Below are 21488 nucleotides of genomic sequence, written 5' to 3'. Positions count from 1 at the left end.
ACCCCCGAACGAGGGCGGCCTCGCTTGGTGCTTACCCCGTCCCGGCATTGCTTTAGCGCTCAGCGGTGGCTTCGGGGGCCGCCACCTCCCTGTGTCCCGCCCGTGCTGCCAGCTGTGCGGAGGGAAGGGCTCCCGGGGCACCGGGGATGCCGGGGCGCTGTCAATGGCAAGTTCACCGCCGGCACAAGGGTGGCCCGGAGGAGCGGGCGGCGAAAGCAGCTCCCTCTCACTAGCGGGGTGCTTCACCTGCCGCGGGGCAAGAACAGCCTGCACAGACAGCATAGGGACGGTTTAAGGCATTAGGCACCAGACACTGATTCCAGATAAAACGCTTGCCTGTGATGCTTTCTTTTTATTTTTTTGATGCTGAATGCTCCTGGGAGGACTGGAGGGAAGGAGGGAGCAGCCCAGGAGCGTGATCTGCCCTGTTTGGGACCAGATTTTCCATGATTTACAGCTTCTACATCCTTCACTTGCTGCACCAAGACAGCCTAAGAAGGTGATTGAACTTGTGCTGTGTTTTCCTGCCCTGACCTCCTTCAGGTGCCCAAGGTCAACTCTCAGGTTTATTTCGAGTGTACCCTCTACTGATGTAATAGGTGACACTCATATTCCTGCCTGGACTCTGCAATCTGATGTTGGGGCAGGCAGGAGAGAAGACTCCATCCTTTAATGATTTTTCCATCACTGTGGGGGAAGAATCCCCCACACCACAGAGAAGGAACCTGCACAGCCTAAGCTCACCTCTGCACACCACGGACAGAATGCCCTGAGTGTTTAATGCAGGAATGTCAGGGTTCAAGGTGGATGAAATGGGAGTGCTACCAGGCAGCAGGGAAGCACAGTGACCCAGGGAGCAGATCTCTCTGAAAAGGGAGGATGTAACTGTTCATCCTGACCTGGTTTTGCAGACTGTTCAAGGATGGCACAGGATAGATGTCAGTCTTGTATGCTCGTGCAGGTGTAGGTGGCACTGAAGCATCCCAGCTTCCTTCCACAGACACTCCTGCCACCCTGGCAAGAAGCAGACACATACAAATTGCTCTGCCAGATTTCCAGCTAATTCAGGTCACTGAGGAACACATCTGTGAAGGTTCCCTCTGAGAGCCTTTGAACACAATACTGTAAGTTTCATACCCCACATTTGTCTCTAGTTCCCAGCAGTTTGCTTACAGAGTAGCCAATGCAGCAGGGAAGGCAGGTGAACAAAGATGACATGAAAAATACTCTGCTGTGGCCATGGGTCCTCTGGTTGTAGGGAGTGCTGATGCTTAGGGTGAGACTGTTGGGTAACTTCTGTGAAGGAGAATTCCTCTAATCCCTCTCCAAGTGAAGCTGGCTACATGCAGAGAAAGCTTGGCAAGTGCAGCAGCAAAACTGTAAGGGGGATATTATGTGGTACCCAGCCCAGATGGCTCCAGAGCAGTCCCTAATGCTCGTGAGTTGCTGGTCCTGATGGAGGAACAGAGGAAGCCCAAGGCAGACCTAAGTATCCCCTTTGAGAATGTCATTGCACAGTGTCATTCCTCATGAATGGAGCCCATCACTGTTCCCCTGCCCCCAGAAATCACTGCTTGGGCAGTGGCAACTCAGTGACAGCATCAGCATTTGTCCCAGGATCACTGCAGTGCTGTGGGAAGCAGCAAATTTAGGACATGATGCTGTGGAAACATCTACTCTTAAATAAAGGTACCTGGCTACCACAAATCATAATGTCAGGACTACATGTTGTAGAGACAGGTCTGGACTTTCTGATTAAGGCCTTGCTAGTACCCAGAAATGCAAAGAAAATATTTTGCAAATCTGAATCCTACTTCCCTTGGTAAAAAAATAATATTGGAAAACATTCAGTGAGCCAGAATTGCCTAGAGACAAAAAACCTGGGGAGTTGCAACCAAAACAGCAACTGAGTTAAAAGGAGATTTTCTCAGTAAACATTCCTGAGTTCATATTTTTAAAAGCAAAGGATGTGCAAGTCTGGAAGAAAAAAAAGGGAAAAAAGCTTGAGTGTGGTTCAGAGGTCTGGAAACAACTTGGTTTTGTCTGCTGTATCCAATGGTGAATGTAGACATGCTGAAAAGGAGAACTCAAGGCAGTGTTTTGAGAGGAAGGTGACAGCCTCCCTCTTGTCTGCAAGCTTCCATCTTGCCTTTGCTGGCAGTTCCAGCTGGACTTTCTGTTGTCATGCCTGAGTTTGGCCTCCCCTGCTGCAACAATGCCTTTTCTGTGCAGGTAAAAGGGGCACCTGGCACTGAGCTGTGGGCCAGGGGACCTGTCTGTAGTTCTTGTTCCTGTCTTGTGCACCGGCTTCAAATGATCTCACTGTGTGGTCTGCCTCACACAGGTCTTGCTTAAATCTCACTGCTGGGTGAGAGGGCTGGACTACAGACTCAAATCCACTCTCAGGAAGCAGGCAGGAGTGTGATTCCCCCCGGGACTGAGCCTGCCTGAAATGCTGCACCAGGTTGCTGAACACACTGGCGCAGGCTCTGAGTAGTGCTTCAGTGCGCCCACAAGTGAGCACCCATCCTCTCAGCCTCACCACTGACAGAGAGCTCATCCATCATCTGCACTGAGGTGTGAAATGCTGCCCTGGACACCAGCCTGGGAACACCTCGCTGGCGCATTCCCTCTGCTGATGGGGACAGCTGTCTCTGGGCACAAAGATACTTCTGTGCTGCTGGGAGCAAGGAGGTTACAGGTTACTCTGCCAGCACAGCTGAGTGTCCCACAACCAATGTGAGAACAAAGGATAAAGACCTACATCTTGTGGAGCTTCCTGTTCCAGCAGAAAACTTCATGGACTTGCAGGGGTTCGGGGTTAGGTACTGCCTCTTAGCCAAAGCCTGTTTTCTTTCCTCACTTTGCAGGGAATCCACTTACAGCTGTGCATGGCCCCTGCTGTGCTCTGTGTGTCAGTGCCCGTGGGGGCAGCAGCAGCAGCTCCTCAGGTGGATGCCTGTGCCACCAAAAATCCTTACTGCCGGGTAACACCAGGCCTAGGGGCTCTCTGCCTCGCTGGGGTGAGCCAGGCTGGATGCTCCTCTGGAGCTGAGACTGACAAGGGCCTGAAAGTCTTTGTGTCTTCATGACTTTGTTATCACAAAGGTTTCAGAAACAGCAAAACCTGACCCCTAATGTTGCATAGCTCCAGAATTTATTTGTCCTTGTCCAGTAGTTATTTGACCTGACGATTTCCTGCCTTAGGAAGCCACCCAAGGGAGGTCAGAGGGAGGCTTTAGCCAGGGTTTGAGAGTGGTGTGGCAGGGGAGGCGGGCACACACCAGCTTACCTCCATCCCAAGTGGGTCTCTGTGCAGCACTGGCCTCGACTCCTGATGGGCCTGGGCCCAGCAGAGCGTGGCTTAAAGAATGATATTGCTACAAAGCACATTAGTCTGCTGAGACTAACACATTAGTCTGTAGTTATTAATTGCTAACTACACCTCCTGAGGCAACTGAGTCAGCAGAGAGCATATAATTCAACCCAAGATTGTTTTTGATATATTTTAAGCATCCTTCTAGAATTCTCTGCCTGGAAGAAAGAAAGAGGGCAGTGGTGATGAAAGGTGGTGAATGGTTCATGTGAACATTGAGTTTATTTTAATGGTACTCAGTCCTGCCTGCTACCATCACATTTCAGTGCAGAGCTATTTAATATGTTGTCAACAGTGGCCTTTCTTTTCTTTTTCTTTTCTCTTGCCATGAAAAATAATGATCCCAAAGCATTGTTCAAATGAACACTTTAAGTGGAGAAGGAAACAAAGCCTTAAACATCAGAGGGACAAGGAATACGTGATCAATGTTTGTGGATTGAAGTGCTTCTTCGGTACCTGGCAAAGAATTTGTGCAACAATTTTTCAAGAAGCCTTCTGTGTGTTGTCCAGGCAGGCATGAACTTCTTGGGTAAGGTCAGCTGCAGCTTTTTAGTGCTTCTTAATAAATCCCCTCATAATTAGATGCTCTTCTGGATAACTTGCAGCTCTAAAGCTCAGAGGAATTTTAATCAGTTCAGCCTCTTTTGGGTGAGGATTGCATTACATGTATCCATATATCCACGCTGACTGGCCATTTGGTGCTGTATCTGCAGGATGTTTGATCTGCAGGATCTCCAGAGGAAACATGGGAATGATCAACCCAGTGCACAGCAAGTCAAGGCTGGGGGATTACCCATTTAAGGCTGGACGTAGTGACACTGTTCCTTTTATCAGTACAGTATTTATTGCATTCCTGAGTATCCTGTGGCGATGACCTTGGTCCTTGTTCAAGGCTGAGTGACACACTGTTACTATGCAGTAAACCCACAGTGGCACTCACATTCTCTGAACAGAGAGAGAGAGGTAATTCTCTCTCCCAGGTTTTTTCCTGGAGAAGCACAGAGAGAAGAAGAGAAAAGAATGTTTATCTCTACTTGCTGCTCCTGTTGTTTTTGCGCATGTGGAATGTGTTAGGAAGATTGTTTACCTGAAGGGGTTTGGTAATTGGATTCTGGTGATGGTTGTTTATATTAATTAACCAATCACTTGAAGCTGTGTCCTGTCAGGAGTCACAAGTTTTTCTTTAGTATGTATCTTTGTATAATATAGTATAGTATCTCTTTAATATAGTATAATGTAATATAGCATCATTTTAATAAAGCAATTGTTCAGCATTCTGAATCAATGGAGTCAGATGCCAATCATTCCCTGTGCTGGGGGCTCCCTGCATTTTACTATAACCCACATTCCCAATCTTCATGTTTGGGAACTGTGTGTGATCTGGAAGGTGCTACACAGGAAAGATCTGATGTGCACTGTGCACAGGCTAGAAAGGCAGCAGCAGCTAAAGACAATCTCCAACATTCATGCCTAATGCTGACCTCAGACCTCTGCCAGCAAAACTAAAGTAAATCCATTACAGAGCTTTACAGGCACAAAAAGGCTTTCACTCAAGTGCTTAAGCTGGATGTCCTGCCTGCAGCCAGGCCTCTCTGCAGTACTGCTGCTCTTACATCCCCACCTGCTTCCAGCAAACAGGACACAACTGCATGAACTCTGCCCTGTCCTGCTGGCCCTTTTGCTTGGATGGTGGCTGCTGAAGTAGCAAGGTGCTACAACACCTATGCTGCTCAGACTACATCCCTGAATTTCCTTCCATCCCTTCTTGTAACTCTGCAGCCTTGGGTGGTGTTACAAAGGTATAAATCTCTTCCCACTCAGTGAGATCAAAATTAGGCTATTTGGGACCGAATTATTTTACCAGCCTAACTTGGCAGGGCTTCATTGCCTTCTGTAAATGAAGATGGCCATTTGCATTTATCCCATCAGATGGGTGGCTAATTGCTTGGCATTCCTTGAAGATATGAACAGACGGCGGCACAACCGATAATTCATCTCGGCTGCTCTCAGGACGGAAGCAGCAGATTTTTGCATCCCTTCCTATTATGCACTTGGGCAGTGCAGTTTTCCTGTCCTGAGCTCCTGACAATGGCTGAAGTGGAAGACAGCTTTTGTTCCAGCAAGGAGAGGAGATGACTCCATTGCTGACAGTGTCCAGGCCATGGTGCATCATCAGGGTACTCTTAGGGTACATCACCTCAAAACCCCTCCTCATTTCCCTCTTATCTGGTGGTCTCATTTTTGACCACTTCAATTTCAGACCAAACCTACACCTGGCCAGCTCATACCACATTTGTTCTCATGTGACACTGCTCTCTAGTTCCAATCAACCTGATTCTCCTGTGCTCTTCACAAGGAGAACAAGCAAAATTTATTTAATTTCTTCCCATTAAATAAACTCTTCAGTCCTGTCCCTGGCATGTGTGCCTTGCTGAGTCCCTTCTCATTTGGCATCCTCTTTGACATGGATGCAAGTCTGATGAAGGTTTGTGTCAATTAAGCATTCTTTGGCTTTCACAGGAGATACTCCCAACTAATTACTCTCACATCCTGCTGCTCTTGTTCCCAACTTATGAGCTTCCCAACTTATGAGCAGTGATTTTGCCCAGAACCCTGCAACTACTGGAGGGCATGCCCCTCTGCCACCATCAGTCTCCCCAGTTGTCACTGCCAGAAACAGCAGCTCCCCAAAATATGGAACATCTGTCTATCCTTCACAAGTGCCAGTGCATGCCCCCACTCCTGCTCCATGTCAAGAACTCCCAAAAACATTCAGGGAGAGCACATGCAAGGCCAGCTCCTGAATTCCTCTAGCATGACCTCCTAGCTGCTGGTTTGGCCCTGAAATACTGAGATTGCTTTTTCTTTTCCTTGCTGAGCAGTGCATCGCAGAAAGCACAAGGCCAGCCCAGCCGCTTTGCACCCTACTGAGGGTTGAGGTTTTTGTTATTTATTTCATTCCTGTTTACCTTTGCATGTGTTCTTTCTTTTAAAACTTCTTTTCAACCTTGAGTCAAGACACAAAGGTGCTGAATACACTGCTATAAGTACACTTACACAAGAACACTTATAACACTGCTTAGAAACCGAAAACCTAGATCAAAATATTTACTCCAAGTGTTGTTTAACTCCTGAAAAAAGGTAACTCCAAGTTGAAGCCTCGTGTTCACCAATTTTAAAAGCTTATGAAGTAAGAAAATGCTGGAAAGGAAATAAAACTATTTTGCCTAACAAATCTCTTTGAAGTCACAGAAGTCAGCAGTGATTGACATTGAGATTATTTCTTGCAGTATGCACTGCCAAATCTACATTCCACAAGGACTGATATTATAGGTTAATGCAAAACTGCTTTTGTTTCCTAAACCCAGACATTTCTTCCAACTGCTTATCTTTCTGTGTTCTACACAGGCCTTTTAGTGATAAAAAGAGGAAAAACGAAAGTGTTCTCATGCCCAGGACACAACAGGAAGCAGCCCCACTGTACTCCAGTTCAAAATCCCTCCACTGCACTTCACAGAGACAAATTTTAATAAATTTACATTTATTGAAAATAACACATTAGCTTTTATTTTGCTCATTTTCCCCAGTGCACAATTAAGCTATTTAACACGTAAATGGTAATAACAGAACTGCAAGCAGCTTCATAAAATGAAAGACCAAATACACTTGTAACATGATCAGACTGTTTTTAATTTGGTAGATAAGGAACAGTGGGGTGGAAGGGAAGAATCTGTTTTAGGGTCCAATACACAACCTATCTTGTTGTTTCAACACATACATCTGTTATTAAAAGCCACTGTTTAGCAGCGTAACATGCACCTAAAAATTGACAACGTGGGACATCACCCATTAAATATACTATTTGTAGATGAGAATGGTTAGGGATGGGAAAAGGATTAAAATAAGAAGAAAAGCACCAGGGGCTCCACAGCCCTTCTAGAACCAGGTACTTTGCAGGGAGGGTGTAATGCCATTTGTCAGCTCTACTGCGCCATGCTGCGAGGACGAGCGCTCAGTCCATTTCCCGCATGTCTGCCGCAGAAATGCACTTCTTTGGGAAAGCAACCTCCAGGGCTTGGCAATGTGGGGTACACCTCACACCCCCAGCTTGTTGGCCTGGGTGAGGACAACCTTGAGGACTGGCATGAAAGCAGAGGTCTCGCTGAAGTTGCTGGTGCTGACGATGTGTGTGTGGATGTTCAGCCCCTCCTGGTAGTTGCGCGTCTCGATGCTCTTCACGATGTTGTGCAAGCCACTAATGATGGTTGGAGAGAGCTGCAAGGAAGGCAGGCAAGGCAGGTCAGCACAAAGGAAAGGAAACGAATGGGGAAAGGGAAAAGGAAACTAACTAGGAAAGGAAACTAACTAGGAAAGGAAACTCTGAGTGTGGCGTTTGGCTCTCAGGAAGGTGCAGCACTTCGCTCCTTTATTTGGATAGCCATCTTCAGAGCTGCACCACACTGGGAGCAGTCATTGAAAAGTCTAACAATAGACTTCAACCAGAATGGACCTTCTCTGCAGTACTGCTATGCCCTGCAAGCCTTCCCTGCCAGCCCCTGGATGCAATTCCCTGGGGTGGGAGACCTGCTGTGACACACTCCTGGCACCAGAAAAACCTACTGAGCTTTTATGCCTTTGGGTAAAGTTAATTGCTCAGCAAACATAGCCTGACAGCAAGAGGATTACATCACTCTAATCTTAAGGTACTAAGACATTTAAGCACAGTCCTTTATTCTGCCAAAGCCTCCTGGAAGGCTTTGGAAAAATTACCAGATCTTCAAAAGTCCTTGCACATCTGCCTTACAGTGAAGTCACTGAGCCTCCAGAATCAAAATCCCCTGGGTTCTGTTCTGACCCCAGGCTGTGTGTCTCAGTTCCAGCCTGGAGCAAAGAAATGGTGCCTGCTGCAAGGAGCTCTGCTCTTTGGCTCAGCACAGCACCATAAAACTCATCACACAATCCCAAAACAACACTGTAAAGTCTGCACAGGCATGTGGGGTCAGGCACAGTAACTGGCTGTTTTCTAAGAAATCCATGCAAACTTCCAATAAATGGATGTGGAGCACACTTCCAAAGAAAAAATGAGCACCTGCTACATACTGCAGAAGTAGTATTGCACCAATGAAGTCATTGGCTATATGTGACTGAGGGCTGGGGGGAAGTAAAACAGAACTTACTGTCTGTTCCCTAAGTTTGTCATACAGAAACTCCAGGCGTTTATTTGCATCATCCAGTTTCCTCTTGGTTTGCTGCAAGACAAACACATCAAAGGACAGCAATTTTTAGAATCCCAGACCAATCTGATACCATGGCAAATAGGTCCATGCAGCACATCAAATTCCTAACACATCATTTGGATTCTTTGTTCTGTACTCTTCTACCTGATTTTGCTAGGAAAGACCACATGACTGTAGTTCTCCACATGTAAACTCTTCAGCTGTCTACAGAAAATAGAAAACTGCAGAGGTGCACCCCAAAGGCCACTGGGCATTTGCAAACCCCACTGGCATAAGAAAAGTGACAGAATTCTGAGTTGCAGCACGATTTTTTTTCCTATGGTTCACTGAAAAAGCACAGTGATAACTGGACAAAATTCTTACTTTTGAATGAAGTATCCAGCAACACTAGTGAGTTTATTGGCACATGCAGATTCTCCAGTTCTAAGTGTGTACAACTCAGTCATCATTTATGACAAAACCTAATTATATTTTTCTTCATGTGATTAGTAAAGCCAGCAGTTTGTCTCTAAGTTTTTAGTGTCAACAGAAAAACTAATAGCCTAACCCAGTCTGTCCTTACAGACACTTTGTGCTTCCATGACTTTTATAAAGTAAATCACCACTGATGTTCCTGGAATTATTTTGCCACCAAAGGCTTTTAAAATAACCCCAGTACATTTCACCTGGAGCTGCAGCAGCTGGATAAATGAATTTTTATCCACTTTTTTTAAAACAACATCTAAAATTGTAGATTTTACTCCAGAGTAATAAAATAGTAATAAAGCATCAAGGTTACAATTGCAGGAGCACAAAAAAGCTGCTGGTCAACAGCAGCAGAAATGGCATCAGTGCACAAGAGTAATGGAATTTCCTCCTAAATCAGTCTGTGCATCAATCCATCTGCACTCAGGATAACTGCCATTTTCCCTGGCAAGAGGAAATGTTTCTCTGGATTAAATAACTGCCTAGAGAAAATAAAGTCTGTGGGAATGCTCTAGCTCAAGGGTGAAGACCAACTGCTGGCTGCTTGCTGTGCTAGAAATTAGGGAAAGCTGTTCAGATGGCATAAAGGAGAACACAGAACATGGATCTTGGGCCACATGCAGAAACTCCTCAGCAGCAGTTATGTCATCAAGGAACTGAGATATCTAAGGAAAAAGTCCCCCAGGAGGAGCAGGTAAGAAACCCCCAGTTCTTCTGGACTGCCTAACTCTCAGATGCATGACCACACAACATGAGTTTCAAAGCCCATGCTTTGAAAAGGTGTAGATGCTATTTTCATTTTACAGATGGTCAGCTAGGACAGAGAGGAATAAATTGTGTCTAGGAAACAGCAAGACATCTCTCCAGCCAAATTTGGTGGAAGTGCAAACTGCTGTTCTCCTTACTCTTTAGTTCCTGTTCCCACTTTCCCCTTCAGAATACAATAGCTGAGCAGTGCCTGTATTTGCTCTGACAACAACTGATGTGTACAGTCAGGGTGGTGTCTCCTGTCTCTGTGGACTGAAACACTTTCACTGCCTAAAAATGTCAGAGACTTAACAAGAAGCAAGCAAAATGTGTTGGCAGAGCAGAAAAGCAATCCCCAGGTGCAGATATGAGTGGAATGCTTTTGCCTTCTCTGTCTGTCTGGGGGAAGGGGCACTTGGAGGAAGAAAAGGTCAAAGGGAATACAGAATACCCTGTATATACATACAAACACATACACACACATATATATGCACTCTGCAGCCTTTAAATAAAGGATTTTGTGCAACTGAGTGATACTGAACCGACAACAGCACGAGTCTGTGCTGCTGACACAACAAATTCAGTGCACAAAGCCCTCTGCATGCCACCAGCACCACCTTTTAGCACGTGGCAGGCACAAGCTGACCATTCAGCAGCTGGGCTTTGTGGTGCCATGTTATTTACTGGCCATCAGCAATAAATGAGAAGCTTTGGGAGGGATAGCTCATTTACAAGGTACTGGCTGCCATGGGAAATGTTTTTCCTATCCAGCTCCAGTGGCTGTGTTAAAGCTGTTAGCCTTCCCTTTCCCAGGTAACTTGTTTCCCTTTGAAATGAGTTTGTTAGCAGAAATCCCCTACCGGATCGGAGGCAGACAGCAGGCACCTCTGGATGAGAGCTTCAAATGTAGTCTTCAGGATAAGGTGCTCCTCAGGGATGGGCTTCTTGGTGATCTTCTCTGTTGGCAGTGCCTGCACATGCTGAGCAACAGAGAACAGGTGAGGCTTTTCCAGGTCACTGTGCCCACATGTTGTTCTCAGCTAAACCGAGCGGCATTATTGCCCAGCTTGGCACTACTCCTATTTCTTCCCTGGGGGTGTGTGGAGGTGACTTTACCAGCACCTGCTGTTGCTCCCTCTGGGAAGCTGTGAAAGTTGCAGAAGGAAGCAGCTTGTTGGCCCACACTGACTATAGGATTAGTGCCATCTAGGTGGAGATTACAGCAGCAAAATGCCAGCACCTGGGTGTAAAGCCAGTGCCTAGAAACTCCACAGCACACTTTGCAGCTACAGGAAAAGCCTGGACAACAGGATCCTGCCTGGCAGGCTCTACTGCTGGACAACCAAACCCATGCAGTGCTGGGGCCACCTTACCTGGATGGCATTGCCAATGGGGGCCCCTGGGGCCCCCTCCGTGCTGGGTTTGGAAGCAGTGGGTGCCATGGTGGATGGCCCCAGGGGCTGGGCAGCAGGCTGGAAGCCCCCCTGCAGCACCATCTGCCCTGCAGGGAGGTGTGCAGGCTGGAAGCTGGGCGCACTGCTGGGAGGTGCTGGAGCCTGGGGCTGCTGCATCTGGGCCTGCGGGTCCGCCAGCGGGTTCATGATGGGGGCGGTGATGGGCACCGGGGGCAGGAAGTTCTCAGGGACCTGGGGGAAAACAGGGCATTCATGCTGGGGGGGCTGCTGCAGGCACTGCACAACACCCAGCTCCCACAGACTTCCCAAACCACAGTAATTGGGAGCACTGGATACAGAAATAACAGGGGCAGACAGCACAGAATGTCACTCTGGCTGACCAAAGCCATCCCTCTGCTGCACAGTGAGTGCCTTGGTGCTGCCCAGCCTGCCCCGGCCACAAGAGCTGAGTGCAGCCACCTCCAACCAGAGCCACTCTCCCTCCAAACCACAGCACTATTAGAAGAGAAAACTAACCCACACCTACATCTATTCTTACTATTGGGTCATTATATTTAGACTTTTGTGTCTCACTTTCAAGGGTGTATTTTTGTCCATGCAGTACAGTACGTAGGTCACAGCCAGCAACATGCCCCAGTAAAGCCTTTCAAGCTTCTGGCACACAGGTCTGCACTAAGGCAGATTATTACCAGGGCATTTCAGATTCATCCTTGAGCATCTGCCAGTCTTTACACAGGGGGTTTTCACAAACATTTGGTACAGAGAAGAAACAACAAAAGGAGCTACTGGCTTCTGTTACACATCATGCAGGAATCAAAACAACAGAAAGGCCTTCCATGGGAATGTGCACATTTCTTCAGGTGTGCATGGAAACAAAAAGGGAAGATTACAGAACCCTGAATGAATGATGGAATGATGCTAAATTGAGCTAGTGTTTTGGGACAGAAAAAAAAAAAGCCCAATCCAGGAACAAATCGATTATAAAAGAAATGAATCACAGCCATAAACTTTTGAGTGGTGAATAAGTTAGCTAGGAGGAAAACAGCTGAAAATTATGGCTTGAAATGCCAGATATTTCTTCTATTTTATAACAGTCCATGTGGTGAGTCATTTTAGAATATCCTAAACCACCCCTTAGACAGTGGACAGAAGGGAAACAAACATAGAAACATGACTGACAGATTTGTTAAAAACCCAAGAGGGAATGCAACAAACACATTCCTCATTTAGACGGAGCCAACCTGCAAGCCTTGGCTGTGGCAGAAATTCTGGCTGTGACACATACACAACAGAAGTAGCAAAAATCTTGTGTGCACAAGGCTGCTTCTTGAGCTCTCTGCTCCAGCAGTTATTCTGACACTAAGTTCTCTATCCAGCAGTTATTCTGACACTAAGTTCTCTATCCAGCAGTTATTCTGACACTAAGAGTTCTCTATCCAGCCTCCAAAAGCTTCACTTTGAACTGCAGAGACCAAAACCCAAAGGGTGAAGAAGGCTCCTGCCTTTGCCTTCACCCAGACCTTATCTTGGCTGCTCTGATGTTTTGTTCTCCCCACACTTTACATGCTCCAGACTAACTCTTGCCTCCTGGGGTCAGAGAGTGGTGGATAACACCGATGGCTGTGGAGATACTCCAGACTACAGCAGCACCAGGGGATGAAAAGGCTCGCTCTGCTCCGCGCCAAGCGCTCCCAGTCATCCTGCCCTGCTGCAATTTAAATCCATTTTGCAAAACTACATTACCTCCATCATGGAAATTGTCTTACTCTCAACAGATCTCTCAGGGTCAGACCCTTAATCAGGATAAATTGCTTTCAGCTCCAGCAATGTCAATAATCTATAACAATTTGCACAGCCTCCTCATTTTGCCTAAGTATCATCTCCTGCAAAACTCTGCTGCTTTACTGCAGATGAAAACAGTTGGAAGTATTTGCTCCAAGCCACGAACAACGTTGTTATTAACAACCACAACTTCAGCAAAAACCCACCATCTCTTTAGAGGTTTAGACATTTGGAGAGGGATAATGCATATTAGAGAGACAGAAAGGCCATTTCTGCTCATGAGATGCAGCTTTTGTTTGCTGCTAAGCCTTCTCTTCCCTTCTCCTGCCAACAGGTTTCCCAGCAGCAGCTTAAACTATTGTTTTTCAAGGGATCAGCACTCAGTTGTGTTGAGGTAGGGCTTCCTAGAGTACCTTCTTCTTCTTGGCAGCTCTGTTGAGGGTGGGAGGGTCATTCCAGCCGTTCTGGGGCCCTGGGACAGAAAGAGAACAGAGACTGTAAGTACCTGGGAAGGGGGCAGTGATGCCTTCTTAAGCTCTGCTGGGCCAGATCCATGCCATGGCCCTGACCTGCCTGTTCCTCTGCGCTTCCCTGAGAGCCAGAGCATCTCCTGTGCCAGCCAGAGCCTCCCAACATCCCTGCCCCTTTGGGCTCTGTGCCCACTGGGCAAGGTTTGGGATCTTGACCAACTGTTCCCAAGCTAATAACCTAATTAGCTTTTTCTTCTCTTGCAGGAAAAAAGATCTTTGAGCAGACATGCCTTTGAAGAGGGCCTGCCATGCCCCAAAAACCTCTGCTACACAGACTGTGTATGTGAAGAGAGCTTATCCACAATATTTGTACATGAAGTTCCCCAGCCACACCACACAAACACCACACAAAAAGAAGAGGCATCAGAGGCCTTAAGCATCTCAGGCCAGGTTCACCCAGTCACCTTGGAAACACTAAAGAGCCAAAAACCCAGCTTTGCCCTGCCAGCTACAGCATGGTTTTGGGTGCTTTGCATCCCCAAATCAGAGCAGAGCTGCTTGAGGAAGGTGGGAAAACCTGGCTTTCTGTACCAGGGGTGATTTGTTTGCAACTGGAAGCACAGAGGATGTGTGAGCAGATTCACTCCCAGGCTGGGGTGCTGCTCTGCACCAGCCCTTGTGCTGTCCCAAGGAAGCAAGCCCCCTGCAGCTGTGAGATTTGCACCCAAAGCTCCCATCAGTGCATGCCCAGCTCCTCATGGAGCACATGGAATTATGCCCATGGCATTACACCCAGGCATTATTAACTGCAGCCCCCCAGTAATCAGGATTTATTGCACAAAGCCACAAAAAGCCAACAAAACCAAAGCCCTGCTCAATGGACTTTTTCACCACAGTGTTTTTCACTCAGCAGATGATGAATTTACCTTAGACAGCACAGGTTACCATTACTGCAGAATTTGCTCAATTTATCCGAAATGTCATTTGCTCCCAGGCTTTTGTCAAGCAAGTTCCACATCCAGAGCATGTTAAAGGGGTAAATGAACTATTCAAAACCCCTTTCACAGCTGCTTTCTCTTTAACCAAAGGCAGTGCCATCTCCTGGCAGCCTCCTCTATTCCTCCCTATCCAGAAAATCCCAGAGTATTTCAGATATAGGGAGTCTAACTGATAGGAATAGGACCTTAAGAAAACCTCCCAGACTGTCACTGCTGTTAATTTCCAGGAATAATTTGCATTAAAAAATGAAAATATTTTAAAAGAATTTGTTTCTGTGGTTAAAAACTCCGATATATTGTTATTGGTTTCAATTAAGGAATTAAAAATCAGTTTGATTAAAGTCTAATTGGCAAACAGCATCACACTTAATGTTCTGTAAAGAACATTTGCATAATTGATGTCCATTCAATTAATTTCATGTAGTGGTTGTAATTATTTTCAGGTTTGGTGGTACCTAGTTCACCTGTGATGGGAGAGGCCTGGTCTTGAGCTGGTAGACTTTCTGCAGACAAAATGCAAAGATAACTAAAAAAATACTTTTTTTCAAAAATAATAAAGCAGTTGGCCTTTCATTTTTGACCAGCAATTTAGTTTCACAACATGCATCAGCAGAAAAAAACACCTAACCAAATTAAAATGCCAGCTTGGAGACAAGTCATTTGTTCAAACCCCCCATTAAATTACTTTTGCCCACCTTCCCCCAAAACAAGCCTGTTGTTCTTTCCACGCAGTAAATCAGCGTTTCTAGTTTGTAACAAATGTTGCAGCATTCTGGCCCTTTTTCTTCTCTCTTTTGATGCTCTCATTTTCTATTCCAGTGCAGCTGACAGCCCATTACTCTTAGCCACAATCTTCTGAACACCATTTTAGCATTCCAGAAAGCTTTTCTAGAGATGCTTGAAGTACCTGACTTTAGGGTGGATCTCCCAAGTATTCTCTCAAACCAAGGCACACTCTCAACTGCATGCAGCCCAGCAACAGGAGGATGCTCACACATCAGCTTTACTCACACAATGACACACTGCCTGCTCACACCGAGCAACAAACCCAAATGGCAAATAAAGCCAATAAAGCCCTCAGCATTCCAAAGAGGAAAGGAGCTTTGGGAATGAGATAACTCCTGTCCCTGGGGTTGGCCTGCTCATACTTCTGGTGAAACCCTTGCCTTAGCTCAGGATTGGTCTATTGCATTTTCAAACAAGATTCAAGATGCTGAAAATTAGAACTCCCTTGAGTTAGATCAGATCTAAGATCTAACACAAAACTAAGTGAAAGGGGTTGAATATAAAATTAAATGTGGGCTTTTCTCGCTTACAGAAGCTTCAAGTACAGCTTAACATACTGATGTTATGTGCTTTTGAGAAAAAAACCAGAATATTTATAGAACTCTTCCTTTTTACATGCATCTTTAAATCCAAGGCAGTTCAAAGGTCAGGTCTGAACTCTTGAAAAGAGTTCAGATTGGAGATATTTTTTTCTTTCCTCCCTTATTCTTGCCTTTAAATGAGTCACAACTGCAAAGTGAAGCATGATGTTCCCAGGTAAGATGAGCACCACACACAAAAGCAGGACCAGCATCACTGCACCAGAACACTCAGAGCTACAGGTGAGATCTACTTCTGGCTGCAGATCTCAGTGCTTCTACAGGATCTCATGCCAAGGCATCCCCCACTAGGCAGTGCAGCTGCTCACAAAGTGTGTTGGTGGTTAAGCATATTAAGCATGTACACTGTCATTGCTGCACTTAGAAAACAAAGGTTTTTTCATTCTTGTTGGTGTGCTTTCTGAAAGGTGCAATCTAAACCCTGGAAGAGAACAGAGTGTGCTCCTCAGACACACTTCATCTTTTTTTCCATAGTTCTCCAGCTGCAATCATCACTTGTGTGTATGCATGAGCCATCCTGGGCTCAGCACCTCAATATGCCCTGCAGTCCCCTGCATTTCAGCCTAGGGCTGCAGAAATCAGAGAGGATGCCCAAGTTTGGGTTCCTGAAGGTCTGACACTTTGTACTGGCTACCCTGCTCACCACAGCTGCTGACAAACAGAAGCAGCATTGATAGTTCTCAGAAAGTTTGATAAAAAGCCTAATGTGAACCACTTTTAACTCTGAAAAGAGCTTCACTCACTCTGAGCATGCCACGTGGACTATGTCACGTCACTGCAAGAAACTCAGTGAGCGGCAGATCCAAGGTGCCTGCCAGTGATGCAAGTTGAACAGTAAAATGGATGAGAAAGAACAATTTTCTTGTTCCTTGCATTTATTTGGAGGTGCAGAAGCTATGGTGTCTGTCTTATAATGTGCTGCTTGACATGCCAGGCCTAGAACCCTATCCAACACCTCTCCCTCATTCCAATTTAATAACTCCTCTGGTTTAGAAATTCAAGTTTGGCATGCCCTGTAACGTGGAGTCAGGAGAGATCACACTACAGCACCTCCAAAAGCAGAAAGTACTCCAAATCTGGCTGCATGGTGGATGGAAAAGGCCTGTTCTCCCTTCGCAACTCTAGCAGTCCTACACCAGTCCTACTTTTTGACATAGCAAAAGACCACTTTTCCCCCAAACACAAGGGAGTATTGTGAGCTGCCAGCCTCAAGGACATCACCAGGAGCACCTACTCATAGGATTCATGCTGCCAAAGGCAAAATGTTTTTTTGCACTGCATCACCCCTAACAGACTTTTAAAATAAGAGAGGGAATGACAGTGGGCACGTTAGTGTCAGCAAAACAGACATGCCCAAAACATCCCTCAAATCTTGCCCAGTATTCCCTGTACTCTCTGCTGCCCAGATCTGCTCCTTGACTCTTCACAGCTGGACCACCTGGATGTGAAGGGTGCTCATGAGCAGGTTTAGAAAAGAACTGCTGATTCTTCCTGCACTGTCTGACATGCAAAGCTGCTGTTTCACAGGATGCCAAGGGAAGGTTTGTCATGGCAGGCGAGGTCACTGTCCCCCAGCAGTGACACCCAGGCAGTCACAAGCAGACAGGGAGCCCCACCTCAGGCAGTGCTCTCTCACCAAGCGTGCTCCAACATGCTCCAAGTGTCAGCCACACACACATGCTTTTAATTGACATTCAGGGAAGAGACACGTAAAAGCATTTCTAAATCACTTCTGATTCTCGTTTAAGGCAATCATAACCTCAGTAAATCCCACTGCAGTAACAGGTTAAGTACAAAATAATGAAAGAGAGCTGATGCTTTGGGAAATGCTGTTTGAATTAAATATGCTGCCAATCCAGGCTTTAAAGGCTGCTCAAGAACCAGGGACATGGGCAAATCACATCTGCAAAATCGTTCAGTGAGGAGAATTGGGATCATCCTGTCTGCAGTGATTAGGAAAACTTGCTCATTTTTGTACTTTGCTCTCCAGTCACAGTGCAGGCTCTGACACCAACATTAAAACTGAGCCATGATCCATCCATGGCATACAACAGCCTCATAAGAAGCCTGTGGTAGCATCCTGTCTTGGGCAAGACAAAAGCTCTGTGACAGTGGCAAGGTCTGGCTCCCCAGAGAAAGGTGACTGCTCATGCTGCTTAGTGCACCAACACAGCCCTTCCACAGATGCACAGGGCTGCTGATGTGGTTTAGAAATGCTTTGAACTCATCTCTAAGCAAAAGCAAACTTTTTACAGAGCATTCACAAGGCAAGAAGTGCATATTGATCTGAGTGGGTGAAGAGCAAACCCCTCCCTCCTCCCTGCCTGCCCCCTGTCCAAGCGCAGACCTGTTCTCTGGGATGCAGGAAGGTCACTGGTTGCAGGCAGAGTACCTGTTGGTCCAGTAGGTAATGCATAACCCACAGGAGTTGCTGGAAGTCCTGGCCTGCCATGCTGAAAGGATGTGCCAGAGGGAGGAACAGGGAAGGAAGAGATGGGATTCAGGCTGGTTGGGGAGGGCTGAGGCTGCCCAGGGTACAGCGGGGAGGGCATGGAGTGGGCAGGGGCAGAGGGCAGGTAGGAGGGGGTGGTGTTAGGGGCAGGGCTGGGGTAAGAGGCTGAAGCAGGGGCAGCAACAGGCTGCTGAGGCTGATAGAGAGCTGGTCCCCCAGTTCCAGAGTACTGCTGTGTGGCCTGATATGCTACAAACAGGGAGAAAAAACAGTCAGTGAGTTCACAACAGAGCAGCGGGTTTCATCTGCCTCTGTTTCCTTCTTCACTTGACTCTCCTCTCTTCATGCCCTTACCCCCCAAAACCACTTACCTGCCCAGCCAAATCCTGGCTCCCACAACTCTGCTTAAATCCCCATCCTGCCACTGGGAGGCACAGAGAGGATGGCCTTGGCTCAAAGGACTGCTGCTCTCCCACAAACACCCTCCAGCCCAGAGCCACCATGATGGCTGGACACCACATGGATGGACTGGGGTGGGGCTGGACACATGGACACTGCTGTCTTCTGGACCACTGCAGTCCTCACAGGGGCTCTCAGAGAAAGGAAAGCCCTGTCCCAGGTTTTCACAAAGGGAAAATTTAGCCCAAGGAAATGAATACAGACTCTGGAAGGGAATGTAAGCTCACAGTCTTTCACTGTGGGTCCTGCAGCCTGATTTCACTGCCTCTGCCCATCTACTGCCATTTTTCCTCCTTCATGCCAGCACTTTCAGTCCCTGGCTTTGGGTGAGCCAGGGCTCTGCCCCCTTCTTCACTCATCTCTACTACTGCCCCCATTTCCTCATCCCCTCTCCCATTGCCATGGAGTCCCAATGGGGAATGTGTGCCCAGCTGCACACAGATGAGCTGCGTCTCTCTTTGCCAGGCCTGTGCTGCTTTCCCAGGACTCAGACTTTGGAGTCTCTGACCCCAGCACAACCTTGGGCCAGGCCAGCTGAGCAGTGAGTCTGAGAGCTGTGAGTAGGCACCTCAGCAAGGAGGAATGTTTGACAGAGGGTGTCTGATGCCCGCACCCCACCAACAAATGACAACCCTCAGATGTCACCTCACCTTTCTCCCCACCCTGCAAGAACTGTGGGACTGGCTTGGTCTGAACACTGCCACCAACAAGGAGGGGACTCAGGGTTATCCCTGAGTTAGGGCTGGCCCAGTTGGGTGGGATGGACAGGGGGAGGGGAGGCTGCTGTTACTCACTCTGTGGGTACGCTGGCCGCGTTCCTGCTTGCGAGTACATGCTGTAGTTGGAAGATGTGGCTTGCTGGGGTGGCATGCTGGGGCCAACAACACCTGGCATAATAAACCCTGGAGGAGGTGGGTTGTCCCCCTGTCAAAAAAAAATTACAGGAAAAATGGGAGAGATGGGATTTCATTAGTAATGGTAATGCAGCACTGAAGCAGAACTGCAGCAAAAGGATGAGTTCACGTTTCAAGGCCTGAAACCATATTCCCTGGAAGAAGGGAATCAACAGCACAGGGGCAAATGCCTCCAACCACCCCAGTGCCTCAGGGTGCCCAGCACAGCACTGAAAGCACAGCTGGATGTGCAGTGACTTCAGCAGCAAGCAGAGCAGCACACACCTGCCTGCACAAGGAAGAGCTCCCTGCCATCTTTCAACTCAACTTAAATGGTAACTCTGCAGCTTCTGATCTTCAAGGAAAAGGGGGAAAGGAAAAATCATACTTCAGATATTCCACTGTGGGGCAACAGCTGGGGAGACTCAGGTCACACTGAGCTCCCACTCAAGACTTTCCAGTGCCACTCCTCTGGGCATTGGTGAAAGAAAAGTAAGGAGATGCAGAGGAGTAAAACCAGAGCACACATGGGAGCTGCCCCATCCATCTATCTGTACAGACTGTGCCAAGAATACAGATTACACCAAGGGACACACTGGGGTGGAGCAGAGGCTCAGGGAGGAATAATGAAGGTTATACCTGTGTGTCAGAGGGACAGCCTGCAGGAGGATGGCTGGGAAGGGCAGTAGGAGTTTTGTTACTCCAGGTAGTGACAGTAGGGGCAATTCTAACCTGAATCGAACAAAGAAATACCAATCATGGAAAACAAAACAATAAAAAAGTCTAAAGGGTTTCACAAATCAAGATGCAAAGAAGTGAGTGCAAGAAGGTTTGCATGCTGGCACTTGTAACAGCCATAAAATCTCAGAGGAAGAAGGGAATTGCATTCAAGGCAGACAAAAATCACTGGAGCCAAAGTGAATTGCAGAGTGAGGACGAAGCACAGTGTTGCAGCTGCAGTAGGCTGTGGAGCAAGTGCAGTGTTATGTGTGCCAGTCAGCCAGGTCTCCATCTCTCATCACATTCTCCTACTGCAGAAGCTCCCCCCCGCACTGGTCCATGACAGTGAGCATCACTAACCACAGCTGCAAGCCCCAGGTTCCATGTTAAATTCAAACATATGCCTCACACAGAAGGAATCTGTTCAAATTGAGCTTCAGATGAATTTAAAAGGTTAAAATATAGTTTTGAAAGGTTAAAAACTGATATTCAGCTCTTGCACATGCAAAAATACACATCTTAATGGTAATTGCTTCCCAGCCAGTCTCCCATAGCTCCTTTCCTCCATCTTCCTTCTTTGCCACTCCAAACGGCTTCAAGTCCATACAACCACTCCTACCTTTCTGATGGGACAGAAATCAAGAACTTCCTGGGCCTGGCACATTCCTGAGCAAGGAGTGGGCAACACAGAACACATGGCTGGGCTTCAAGGATATAAGCAGAGGGAAAGCTGTGACCCTGCAGCCCTGGCTGGCTCAGCTGGCTTCAGGCTATGTGTCTCTAACCCCACGCAGTGCTAAGCTGATGGTGCAGTCAGCTGCACAACAGCCACTGCTAATGCCTGCATCGCCACAGAATCTGAAAGACTTTTTACCCCTTTCATGCCTGGTTTATTCAGATGAAAAAGAGGGTTCAACAAAACTATGCCGAAAGGAATCCAAGTGTTAAGAACATGTTCCTATTTGGGACAGCAGTTAAACAAAGGCTGCCTCAAGCCTGAACAAGTCCTGCATACACACCTTCTTAAAAGGAAGTCAAACAAAGCAAGTATCCTAACACTCAAACATGTAATTTCTCTCCATTCTGGTT

At 47.1% G+C, this 21488-nt stretch overlaps 2 protein-coding genes across 12 annotated transcripts in view; both read right to left on the bottom strand.

Moving 5' to 3' along the window:
• SCD5 (stearoyl-CoA desaturase 5) overlaps window positions 1-3298 on the bottom strand; it is a 30374-nt gene extending 27076 nt beyond the window's left edge. Inside the window, exons 1-2 of the mRNA XM_031066479.1 lie at window positions 3293-3298; window positions 36-267 (exon numbers count right to left, since the gene is read on the bottom strand). Coding sequence (XP_030922339.1) covers window positions 36-267; window positions 3293-3298 — 238 coding nt within the window. The remainder of the gene's footprint in view (window positions 1-35; window positions 268-3292) is intronic.
• Window positions 3299-6900: 3602 nt separating this feature from the next.
• SEC31A (SEC31 homolog A, COPII coat complex component) overlaps window positions 6901-21488 on the bottom strand; it is a 40388-nt gene continuing 25800 nt past the window's right edge. For 2 of the 11 annotated variants that reach the window (XM_031066390.1, XM_031066391.1), the window contains exons 21-29: window positions 20319-20411; window positions 19581-19710; window positions 18223-18576; window positions 14946-14993; window positions 13436-13494; window positions 11199-11471; window positions 10686-10805; window positions 8554-8625; window positions 7472-7651 (exon numbers count right to left, since the gene is read on the bottom strand). In XM_031066390.1, the coding sequence (XP_030922250.1) occupies window positions 7472-7651; window positions 8554-8625; window positions 10686-10805; window positions 11199-11471; window positions 13436-13494; window positions 14946-14993; window positions 18223-18576; window positions 19581-19710; window positions 20319-20411 (1329 nt within the window). Of the gene's footprint in view, window positions 7652-8553; window positions 8626-10685; window positions 10806-11198; window positions 11472-13435; window positions 13495-14945; window positions 14994-18222; window positions 18577-19580; window positions 19711-20318; window positions 20412-21488 lie in introns of all 11 variants that reach the window. The other 9 variants (XM_031066393.1, XM_031066392.1, XM_031066394.1 and 6 more) reach the window with 9 other exon arrangements.

This window comes from Geospiza fortis, unplaced genomic scaffold, assembly GCF_000277835.1.
Source record: "Geospiza fortis unplaced genomic scaffold, GeoFor_1.0 scaffold11, whole genome shotgun sequence".
Classification (NCBI taxonomy): Eukaryota; Metazoa; Chordata; class Aves; order Passeriformes; family Thraupidae; genus Geospiza; species Geospiza fortis.
The sequence above is the reverse complement of the archived record's forward strand: the minus strand, read 5'-3'. Positions and strand labels throughout refer to the sequence as shown.